Source organism: Anser cygnoides, chromosome 2 (assembly GCF_040182565.1).
Source record: "Anser cygnoides isolate HZ-2024a breed goose chromosome 2, Taihu_goose_T2T_genome, whole genome shotgun sequence".
Lineage (NCBI taxonomy): Eukaryota > Metazoa > Chordata > Aves > Anseriformes > Anatidae > Anser > Anser cygnoides.
The window spans coordinates 37,197,912-37,210,505 of NC_089874.1; the positions used below are offsets into that span (position 1 = coordinate 37,197,912).

The 12,594-nt window shown below is 40.1% G+C and overlaps 1 protein-coding gene across 2 annotated transcripts in view; it reads left to right on the top strand.

Moving 5' to 3' along the window:
• Positions 1-12,594, top strand: part of CHN2 (chimerin 2) — a 165,644-nt gene that overhangs the window by 84,411 nt on the left and 68,639 nt on the right. For both annotated transcript variants that reach the window (XM_048070207.2, XM_048070206.2), the window contains 2 exons: positions 6,865-6,896; positions 10,014-10,127. In XM_048070207.2, the coding sequence (XP_047926164.1) occupies positions 6,865-6,896; positions 10,014-10,127 (146 nt within the window). The remainder of the gene's footprint in view (positions 1-6,864; positions 6,897-10,013; positions 10,128-12,594) is intronic.

The window sequence follows — 12,594 nt, forward strand, 5'->3', positions numbered from 1 at the left end:
ATACCTGTCTGCTACAGCCCCTCTCTGTCTTCTCTTCCTTAAGCTAGTCTCTTTTCATGTCTTTCACATTCGCTGAATCCCTGCTCGTCTGGTTATTTGCTCCAGTCTTTCTTGAGATGTGGTGCCCAAAACTACACTCAGGGTTCCAGCTAGAGGCTTTCTGAGTGGAAATTGCAAGGAGAGGATTACTCCAAGGTGTCTTGTTGGCTGCACTCTTGTTTTCATACCCCAATGCTTTGAGTGGCATTCTGGTTTTGGTGTTTTTTGGAACAGACGCATCACTGATTCATGTTCAAGTTATGATTTGTAATGATGCCAGGATGCTTTTCTGTGGAAACCTGTCTAGTTGTTGTCCCTCTGGTATTTTGAATGTTTTTGACATCTTTCTCCCAGCTACTCTCTTGTCTCAGAGGCACCACAGTCCCTCACCATCATGTGGCTGTATGTGTTTCCATCAATTGGCCATAACGTGGCTATGTGACTAAATGACAAAAGAAGCTGCAGACTTCCAAAACTGTTCATGTGATTTTTCTTTCTGGAAAGCCTCTGAAACATGGACAGTGCATGCATAATATGTTCTGGTGCCTTATGCAGAGTTGATTTCTTTCTGAGGAATGTCTTTGTTCCTCCCTCATCATGTAGTCAAAATATATGAACATACTCATGAAGTTATGTGGCCCAGAGAGGCTAGTCATATGAAGCCTGTCCCATCAGTCATACTGAATGCCATTGACTGGAAATCTTTGGGGAAAAGACCAGCTTTTCATTAGGTATGCACATACTAACTGCCTATAATTGGCCTATCCTTGGTTGGGGAGTACAGATGTTAGTTACACTGCTGCTACTTCTACTGGCAAAATTATCAACAGGCTGTATGATGTGAGGCTTTTCGCAAGGACAAGAGTTGCTTCTCTTTGAAAACATTGATGGCAGCAAGCCTGAAAATGTAGTAGCAAGAAAGTAGGCAAAAGGTAATAAAAAGGGGCAGATAAACATTTCCTTGCAAAAAGAAATGTTTCCCAAGTTAAATTGCTTAAGAGGCATTGAAGTAAAATAATTTGTCCTATTTGGATGGAAAGTTAGACATGTAAATTGATCTAAACAGAGATTTCTTTTAGAAAGATGGGGAGGCAAAAAAATGTATTAAAGAAGTAATGAAATACAGCATAGTTTCTACTCCAATACTGTTTTTACTGTTAATGAGTGCTTACAATTTTCTGTAATCCTTTTCTGTTATTGATTCTGAGGCAATAGTTTGCACTTGGTTCATGACAATTATGCCAAAAGCTGAACAATTCAGTCTACGTTTTCTTTATAGTCTGGGCTTCTTTTGAAGACTTCTCTTCCAGTTCTTCTATTTCTCTTTTACTGAGCTGAAAATTGTATTTATGGCTAGTTAACTAGAATTACTGAAAAATAAATAACATTGTTCCAAACAGAAAAATGTTTAGATTAAACTTCCTTTGGGTAAATGCCTCACTGCCTGCAATAAAGTGACCACACTGACATTTTAAACTCTTGGATCTTGTGTCTCTGCTCATTCTGTATAATGGGGAGATGAACAAAAAGCTATACATGCACCTTATTCTTTCCTTTTCATATTCTCCATATAGTTGTATTGAACCAGTGGTTGAAATAGGTAGACCTACAATGCTATGGCGTGCTGGTCCTTCTGAATTACAGACAGATTGCTGTCCTAGAGAGGGATTTTGGATTTCTTAGTTTTCATTCCAACATTTCCATATTTCAGCTTTGGCCACTGGATAGAGAAATATGTCTTGTGCAATGAAGCTGAAGAGAAATTAAATTTTTTTGGAAATTAGAGTTATCTTATTTCTGTGATAGTGCTTTGGCAGAAAGAATTCTTCAGGGCATCTTCAAATCTTCGGTGCAGTGTGGCTTGGATGTAGATGCTTGCAATGAAAATCTATCACATTAGGGCATACTTACCTCCTGCCTGCATGATTCCCAGTAGTTTTGTGATGAGTTATCTTGCAGAGTGGTGTAGAATTTTAATACAATAATCTGTACATTAGCAGGAGTATGTCATTCCAGGGTGAAACCATCCTGGCCAAAAGAGGAGCCACAAATCCCAGGGCATTACAATTCAGTAAACTTCAAAATTATGTAAAGGTAATATATTGGATTAGCTTAGATAGCTAGTGTGTTTTTATGAAGAAGGCTTATTTCCTTCTCATTGTTGTGTTTAAACCCCAGTACAACTGATTCCACACCTTGAATATGCTGTAATATCGTAAAAAAAAAAAAAAAAAAAAAAAAAAAAAAACCTTATAAAACTAGACTAAGTGTACAGGTGAGTCTGTTTTCTGGGATGGGGAGAGGCAGTCTGGTTTGGCAGGCTGGGAGTCAAGGGAAGACTATGCAGAGCCTCTCAAACATGCTCCTAAATGCTTTTGGAGAGAGCTGGCAGAGCTGTGCTGGGTTTCATTTGTCTTTGAGCATGCTTCAGGATTAGATGTCTTTGAATGTTGCTGGTTTTGTAGGAGTACTGAACTCCTTACTGAAATTAATGATTTAAGGCTGTTTTACCATACTGTACGCTTCTTGATCAATATGACTATAGTTTTAAACAATTTTGGCATTCACTGATAATTCATAATTCATACAACTATGCATTTCAGTAGTAATTTTGAGTGTTTTCCACTGAGTTTTTGGAGCAATTGCCATAAAGGCCTGCTCTGCAGCAACATTTTTGGTTTGAGATTGGCAATAATACCTTTTTCTAAGCCTGAAAATTGCCAACTCACATTTAAGTTGAAAGTTGTCACTTACTTTTAGTGGAGACAGAGAATCCATTTTATTTGCTCTCTCTATGGGAGTAGTAAAAGCGCGCTGCAGAGCTCTTTAAGGCAAATACATGTTTTCACAAGTTAAGGCCTATTATTTGCCTTACATAATTTTCTTCGGGTTTGTATTTTGTTTGCGTCTTATCTGTGTAAGAATCCAAAATGATTCAACCCCTCACAGTTCTCCCAGTGCTGAATATCTAGAGAGACTGGCCAGGATGATGTATAAAACCACCTGGGAAATGTGGTCATTTTTCAACAAGGAAACTGTGAGATTGTGAGGACTATATGAAAAGTGATAAAAGTGTTCTTCATCACCCATTATCTATTAAAAAAGGAAAAAGAAAAAAAAATGCACATGTCCTCAGAATAAATTTGCTTATTCTGGGCTCGTGCCACAGGGAAGCAGTCACTTGTCTACCTGTGGATTCCCTGTTCTGTCCCCAATGAAGGATTCTCTGCATCTGATCTGTCCGACTTTGTGTGTGTGCATGACAGCCCATTTATAGCAGGAGAGGAAAAGCTAATCCCAGCTGAATTTCAGTCACCTTTGCCTTCTGGGATATATAGGCTTTCCCTTGAAGTCTGTACAGAGTCTGCAGTTGGTGCAAAGCAGAACTACTGGCTGCTTTGATACTTTTAAGCTTCTGCTCCATCAATTGTGTAGGCTTTTGGTTTATTTCCAAGTTCAGTCCAACATTCTGGTTTTGATCTAGAGACCCTGATGTTATTTTGATCTTTTATCTTGCTGTAACTTTGTTTCCTCGTGTTTGTTCCTAGCAGTGAAGTTGGTTAGGAGCTTAATGATTATTTCAGGCTAAAGGTTGCAGTGAGCAGAGAAGAGAGGTTTTCGATTGCGGTACACCGTAGCTTGCATTTATTTTCCTGGATGCTCAGGCAGATCTGGAGCTTCACTTCACAAAATACTGCAATATCTTTCTTGCCTAAAACAAGGCGCTGACATTTGTGGCCATTTTAGACACCTGGGTACTAAAAAGGAGTTGAAGAAAAGGGGTCTGTTTTATGGAGAGGGCAAGAAGATAGGATTTGGTGGGCTTTGTGTGGATATTCAGAAAAGCAAATCTTTTAACTCATGAACAGCAGGAAAAACAGAAATCACAGTGTGCAGGGCATTCCAGTTGGTTGCTTGTTAAATGACAAAAATGTCACAGACAAATCTGGATTTTTGCATAAATGGTGTTGTGAGAGGGATTCAGAATGTACCTCCATTTGCTCAGGGAGGTATTTCCAGAATTCTTTTAAACTGTTACTACATATTTTTTTGTATTTGTGAGGGAACTTGTGCTTACAGGCAATTTTGAGGGTGGGTGCTAGTACTGCTAACTCATCTCTGTATTTCTGTAACTCACCTCTTTGTATTTCTGATGTAGATGGAAAGTGGTGGGGTTTACTCTGTGTACAGAATCAAAGCAAATGTATTTTTAAAATAGAAGCAGATTCCAAATCCAAATGAAAGTCACACTTTACCTTATGTGCTGTGAAGGTTTTATTTGGCTTACTGTGGGAATGAAGGTTCCTCTGTTTGTTCCTTCTCACCATTTTCAATGTATTAAATGGCCTTTTTTTCCCATCATGGAGAGGATTACATGTGGTGGTCTCATGTAAACCTAACTCAGCTTCTGATGCCCATTTTTTAATTAAGTTCCCAACTAAATATATACTTCGGAGGGTCACAAAGGTCTAATAAGGGTGACAGGTCCAAGATAATAAGGTCAGGTCAAGCTACGCAGGATGAACATATCAACAACATCCTCATTCTGTGGTAAAACAGCTTTTTTTTTTCTTGAGTTCTTTTACTAGTGAAAATATGGCGGTGTTCAGGAGTATGACTAGGCTGGTTTAAATAGTGACACTTTTAACAAAAGACCTCTCTAATCTCTTATAATTTCTGTGTGATGCAGATGACTTTTACATGAAACCTTAACACTCCTTTCAAATTTCCAATGTTCATATGAAAAGTGAGCTAGGAAAGTTTAAAAAAGAAATTGAATTCATATGCTGTCATTTCTGCGTTGCCGTGTATGCACACAGAAACACAGCACCTGTAGGAACTGGCAATTCCTCTGATTTTGCTCTCTCTTCTCTTCTGTGTTTGCTTTTTCCTTTTATTCCTGCCCCTCAGAGCTCCAAAATGTTTGCATCAAGGTATTATTCTCGGGCAGGAGTTTCAAGCGTTTGATACTGCTATTGTTAGTGCTGTGCTAGGAAAGAAATGCCGAGCTGGAAAAGAAGCACAGTAAGGACTTGATTGAACTCCCATAGGACTTCCATTGAAGATTCTCATTATCTTGTACAGACTTTAGCTCATTTTGCACTGTATTGGTGCCTTAGTGACTGCAGGGTACAAAGGCGGCTGCTTCAATTTAGTGCATGGTGTATGGATGATTGAATCAAAAAAAGTGACGTTTATGCATTTGTTATTGAGAAGTAAAAGGCCTTCATCAATTCGAAGTTTTTATGAGTGAAATAATGAGATTTAATCAAAACAAGAACAAAGGTCCTTATTGATTCTATGATTCTAGTGAGATAAAGTGGTGAAAATTCAGTGGTTTTATCCTAAATAATAAAATAGTCCTGAAACCACAATTTTTTTTCATGTGTGTGTTGCTATGTATGAAGGAGTAACTCCATTTACATGGGCAGCTTTACTCAGGTATGCACTCACTCGGTTTATTTTAATAATTGGGAGACTTTATATATATATATCTTTTATTGAGTCCTGCTGCACTTGCACATGACGATGCTGGCTGAAGTTGCAGTCAGGTGGATGACGTTATTGTTAAGCTGAAGGGAGACTAGAGAGAAAAAGCATCTCCTTATAACAACACTCGAATGAATGTATATATCTGAATGCCTTAAAATCAGAAAATGAATACGTAGCAATAAATTACGTACTAATTGAATCGGTTTCTGCACATGGTAAGGTACCAGTGCCCCAGCCCCTGTGTGAAAGCTGGGGAAGACGTGCCCCCTGCTGGCATCCTCCTCCTCCTGCTGAACAGCTGCCGGCCTCCCCGCCGGCCTCCGCCAAGATGCAGAGATGCAGATTGTAGTTCTGCTCCCTGATTTACCTGCCAGCCCTCTCCAGGAGCTATGGATTTCTTGGAAATATCCTCACTTAGCATCTTCGCTACATTCAGTAAGTTAGGGCACGCCACAGCAGTGTATGCACTGCATCGGGAAGGTTATTTGTCGATGACAGCATATGCAGCAATGTAAATCTTCATCCAGAAAGTCACGGTGTGGTTGTCCATGGGTTGGTTGTATGCAGAAGGTGCGACTGTTGAGACCAAGTAGACAATCTAGCAATCAAGGCAAACTGAAGTCAGAGGCTGTAGAAGAAATAAGGGGTTATGAGGCTGGGGAGCTTGGTTTTTTAAGAATTTACCAAAAGTGCTTGAGTAAATTGGTGCTTGAGAAATGAATCAAAGAGTCAGACTATCCCAAGTTTCTGTATAAAAACATTACATTCCCAGAACTTGGTTCCAAGCTCTTTAAAATTGTTGGGAGTTCTTCCAGCAACTTCGGTATACTTTGGATGAGGCCCTCAAGTTCTTGAGACTTCAAGGAATTTAAGACTACATCTAAATCCAAAAACCCAGTTTTTCTCAAGGATAGTAATTTTTTTTATCTTTGGTTGGTTGCCATATATAGGCAAAAAATGTTTTTAGGAAGCTAAAGGATGTATAAAAAAAACAGTCTTATTTTATTATATAAATGTTAGAGTGGCAAAAAATACAGTAAACTAGCCTTTATCTATTTGATCAGATTTTATGCAATTACGTGTAGTTCCATAGGTTTTTTTCACCATTGATACATGCTATTCTCTCCAGAAATACATCAATAAAAACACCTCTTCTTGTTTCATTTTTCTGCTCTTCTGTGGTGTCATGTTCCAGTCACAGTTTTGAATCTGCAGAATTTCAGCACTTAGATGGGTGCAGTAGTATTCAATAACGAAGCACAGTTTATGTTTATGTTTCTTATTTAAAACCAAGTGTGTTTAAAATATTTTTTCTTTTCTTTCAAAATTTAGGTGGAAAACAGACCAAAGTATTACGGAAGAGAGTAAGTATCTTTCTCTTTTAAGTATCTGTTAGCTGTATCTGGAAGTTGTAGTACTAGAATTAGAAGCAAGCAAACACACAAATAAAAAACACCACCACAATGGCATTCTGAAAAAATATTTTCAAAATATTTCATTTTGCTTTTTACTTCAGCTGAAAGCTAAATACCGTGAATGCCAACTATTTTAGGGATGTTACTGTCCAGTACTGCTGATCACAATCCTTGAACTGTGCCATTATTGCAGCCTGCGTGTTTGTGTTGCTTTTCTTAGGACAGTTTGGGAAGGAAAAAAAAAATGTTGTCTTGAGTGTTTTTTTCCTTTTATTTTGGTTGTCATTTTAATCTACCTGTGGTCCTGCATTGGGCTGGGGAGGAGAGAAGCATCTTGTCTCTGTCCCTGCCTTATGAAGTGTGTTCCTGTGCTTTCTCCACCCTAACACCCAGCCCTGGTTATGGAAGTATGCAAATATGCTGCTGTGTGACAAAATGCTATTCTCCCTGGTAAAGTCACAAGGTCCAAAATACCCTGAGAGCTGGTGCATTTTCTATTCTAAGACAGATAAAGGAATCACTAAAGTACAATTCCTTCATGCTCAGCAGTTTTCTTGCCTATGAGTAGGTTTAAAGGGGCTGGATTAGGTTTAAAAGGCACTGGCAAGGAGCTCTGAGCAGGTAGAGCTGAAGGGAAAAGCCACTACAGCGGGCACCCAGATCTCCTGGTTACACACCATTTGCAGAGCTGGCATTTGGCCTTTACTGCTGAGGCTTAACCCCTTATTGCTGGAGAAATTGCTTAGATCCTGTGTTCTATTTTTCTTCCATCCCAGACACATCATCTGTGTTTAATGATCCTTTCCTACTGTCAAAAAGCTCAAGAGCCAGCAGCTTGCCCCTAATTACTGTAGTTTCATTTTTTAATGTTATCTTAAACAATTGGGAACTCAGATCTAGCCACCAAAGTACAACTGAGTCAAAGATAGTAAGTACCCAGCTAAGTAACCCATCATGCTGTCTTAGGCAGGATTTTAAAACTATTACCACAATCTTTTACCGAGGCAGCTCCCATCCTGTTGGCATGCTATAGGCGTGTGGAGCAGTAGCACTGGCAGGAATTGCAAGAAATCACCTTTGTGAGATCACATCAGTTATTGCCACTCAGAAAGAAGATTTCAGAACAGCTGACAAGTAATTGACTCAGTGTTCAGTAGTGCTTGGAAAGAGAGTCAGGAATTTCTAGGTACAGAAACAGAAAATAATAATAATAAAAAAAAAATATTACTGTATAAATCCATGGGGTGGCTTCATTTTAGGTAGCGCAGGTTGTTCCGGTTCCTCTATCCTTCCTCCCTCCTTTTTACAGAGGGTATAGAAAAAATGAAAGGCAGAGCAAAGTGATGGGCAGCAGCACCTGCCATATGAGGAAAATAAACAGGCCTTCCTCAGTGGATGTCCAAGAGAGGGACATTCAAGGTGTCCCTCTCATGCTCATTGCACAGGATGCTGTGGATGCCAAAAGCATAGCAATATTGAAGGGTTTCCAAGTGAGGTTCTCCGATTCATGAAGGGTAAGGTCACAGCTGATCAGACACAACTTCTGGCTGAAGCAGTGATGGACAGACAGGGATGAGAAGTGAAAGAAGTATTTCACTGCTTCCTGCACTCTTTCTGTGAGCATTTATTGTCTGCTGCTGTCAGAGGCAGGAGACTGAGTTCAGGCGATCTTGTACAATGTACAGCTGGTTTATGCCCTTGCATACATATACAAAAACATCTACAAGAAAGCATGGATTACCCAATATTTAATATCCATGGTTAAAGAAATTTCAAGGTGCTTCAAGTATCCTGTCCCAGTGGTTTCTTATACTGAGCACCAGGTGAGCTCTTTTACTGATATCTAACCTTTATTTCATAATGAGCTTCTGGTGACAAATAGCCTGTGCTCATTACTTTTAGCTAGGCATATGAATTGCCGTGAGTTTACTAGTAAAGACCTGCTTAAACTATTTCATCTAGGGGATGCTTGTTTTAATTTGTGTGTGGCAGAAAATGAATGTGTCCCTACCAGTACAGAAAGTATGAATCAGTTTACATCTATTTTAGTTTAAAGTCACTATGGAAAGATCACCTAAACCTAATACTTCCAACATGTATTAGTTGTGAAAAGGCGACTTAAGAGAACAGAGCAATTGCATTTACATCCAATGTGTTTTTTTTTTCTCTTTCACTACCATACCAGAGACAGTGTTAGAAACATGCCACTTCATATGTATTGTCAGGAAAGAGAAAGTGCTTAAGGCCAGTACGTCTTAGTGCTGTTTTTCAGAGACAGCATCAAAAATAGAAACTTTGAAAACCTCTGAGGAGACCCTCAGAGAATTATCAGCCAATAAAATGTGTGTAGGAGTTAAGACTTGAACTGCTGTAAAGCCTACATTTATACTTAAGGAAAGATCACAGTTAAATATTGATTATTGTAAGGTTAATTGGGCATCCTAGGGCCTCTTTCTTTCTTAAAATAACAATGGCAAAATACCATTTTGCTTTTTTCCAACACTGAATGAGGAACTGAAATAAAGAAAACAGAATTGTTCTCAAGGATATTCTATATCTTCTTCTACTTCAATATGTACATAATAGAATTTTGAGTAATTGTTGCCATTTTTCTGCTCAGTTTCAGCTACAAAATTAGGTAAGCAATGTTAATATAAGACCTAAAGCAAACCAGTAATAAGAATGACCTCTTATTTTAATTTTGTCTTCTCCATTTTCAATAAAAATGATACCATTATTGCCCAATTTTCTACTCTGTCATAAAGCCTCTAGAAAGGAAACAAGGAAGAGACATATAGACTGGTAGAGGATAAAAGTTGTGAAAAGATGGGGCATTTATGGAAAAAAGATCTCTGGGGGACACCAAGCTGTTCTTTGCTCTTCCCTCTTCACTTGCCCAGTCCTTGCATTGGAAGCAGGGGTCTGGTGTGAGGCTCAAATTATCACAAAGGTGTGAGACAGTGTTGTGTCCTGTTGCATGATCTCAGTTTTCCAATGGTTTCTGGGTAGAGGGAGAGGCATTTCTGGTTGGATTGTTTTGAAAGTCATGGCAATGTCTTTCCTTAGGTTTCATGGCATCATTTCTCGGGAGCAAGCAGATGAGATACTTGCTGGCGTAGAAGGAGCATACATTCTTAGAGAAAGCCAGCGGCAACCCGGCTGCTATACACTTGCTCTCAGGTAAATGCTGTTTTAATAGATGCTTATAGTTCAACTGTAAATGTATTTAATGCAGGAGGTTTTGTGTCAGTCCCTTTTGAGTGATGGCTGTGTCTATGTCCACTGGACACTTCATGGTGTTGGGTTGGTTTTGCACCCTCTTGTCAGCAGTCTGACTATTGCAGCACTGCTATTATTCAGCCTGTGCTTTAGCACTTGTCTACGAAATCCCTTTTCAGAAGCAGACTATTCCCTTTTTCAACATTTTTGTTACCTAGAGTTGAGTGTTGCAGTGAGATAAACATGGAGCTTCTCCTTGAGAATTTTATGAGCTGGAGGTGAGGACAGAAGGGGGAATGTCCTGGCAGGGGACACAGACAGGTTGTTATCCAAGCTCTGTGATGTGTTTTACACAAACACCAGCAACAATAAGTGATATTTAAATAATCAGACCCTGGAAAATCCTCAAGTCCAGCAGCTGACCAGCTGTCAAAGGCAGCATACCAGACTTGAGTTTTCTTCCCCTAAGTGGAATTCAAGCTTGCTGTAGAAATACAGTGTGAACCATGGGATGCTTTTGCTCAAAGGTGGAAGACACTGCTACTCACCTGAGCTCAAAATTCAGGGAGATCCCAAGCTACAACCTCCCTGCCCTTCACAGGTGCCTTTCCTTGAAAATACAGCTGCTCCTGATGTAGCTGTACCATTCAAAGCCTGCCTACATGACAATCTTAAAGCTGCTATGAGTTGGTAGGAAAAGGACTAGATATCCTGTTATGTTTTAGAATCATAGAATCCTAGAATGGTTTGGTTTGGAAGGGACCTTAAGGATCACCTAGTTCCAGCCCCCCACCATGGAGAGGGACACCTACCACTGGACCAGGTTGCCCAAAGCCCCATCCAGCCTGGCCTTGAACACTTCCAAGGATGGGGCATCCACAGCTTCTCTGGGCACCCTGTTCTGGTGCCTCACAGCCATCAGAGTAAAGAATTTCTTCCTAATATCTAATCTAAATCTTCCCTCTTTTAGTTTAAAGCCATTCCCCTTCGTCCTATTACTACACCCCTTGACAAAGAGTCCCTCCCCAGCTGTCCCGTAGGCCCCCCTTAGGTACTGGAATGCCACTGGAGGGTTTCCCCAGAGCCTTTTCTTCTCCATGCTGACCAACCCCAAATCCTCCAGCCTGTCTTTGTAGGAGAGATGCTCCAGCCCCTTGATCTATCTTTGTGGCCCTCCTCTGGGCTCGTTCTAATAGGTCCATGTCCTTCTTATATCGGGGGCCCCAGAGCTGAACACAGCACTCCAGGTGGGGTCTCATGAGAGCAGAGCAGAGGGGGAGAATCACCTCCATTGCCATGCTGGCCACGCTTCTTTTGATGGAGGCCAGGATACGGGTGGCTTTCTGGGCTGCAAGCACTCATTGCTGGCTCATATTGAGCTTCTTGTCAACCAACACCCCAGGTCCTTCACCTCAGGGCTGCTTCAATCCATTCTGATCCCAGCCCTTGTTTGTGCTTGGGATTGCCTGACCCAGGTGCAGGACTTTGCACTTGGCCTTGTTGAACCTCATGAGGTTCACAAAGACCCACCTCTCAAGCCTGTCCAGGTCCCTCTGGATGGCATCCCTTCCCTCCAGCATGTCAACTGCTCCACACAGCTTGGTGTCATTGGCAAACTTGCTGAGGGTGCACTCAATACTTGCTGAGGGTTTGACAAAACAAACTCCTTAGCAATATGTTACAATGCTTATAGCATTATTCTTTCTGTGGGACATGCACAAAATAAAACCGTTCATTTTCACCCTCCTGACGGTAAGCCAGTAGCAAAGATGCTCTAGGGAGTTATCCCAAGTGATACGGTGCTGACATCTTCCTCAGAGTTCATATTGATGTGCAGATGGTAGAGCTGGAAAAGCTGGTGAGTCATGCCAATTACAAAGTGTTGTAAATTAAAAGCAACTTTTGTCAGCTGAAAAAGAACAAATGTAATTTTTTAGGGTTTTTCAAAGAGATTTCAAAATAAAGAATAAAAAGATCTACAAAAGGATGGGGATTATGGCAAATTCCCTGCTGTTTTGACACAGCAGCATGATTTCTAAGTCCATTGGGATAGTTATTTGTAGACTCAAAAACTGAATTTGATTATAAATTGGGAATTCATATGAAAAATGTGGGTAAAAAGTAAGAGACTTAAACAGTTTGATTTGAATGCACAACAAAGTATGCAGAAATATGCACATTTGATGCAATATAAGGACCATTTAACCTAATGTCATATCTTTGAATCCTTTAGTCAAGAGTAGGATTCCACCTTGGTGTTGTAGCAGAATGTGCTACTATATCACTTTGCCTTTTAATCCATTTTTTTTAAAAAACATAGTTTGCACCTGCCATAAATAGCTATGTAGGGCTAGCGTTACCCCACAGAACTTGAAGCATCTAATTGTGCCTGTGATTTAGGAGCTCAGTCTCCCTGCCTTCCTGTCAG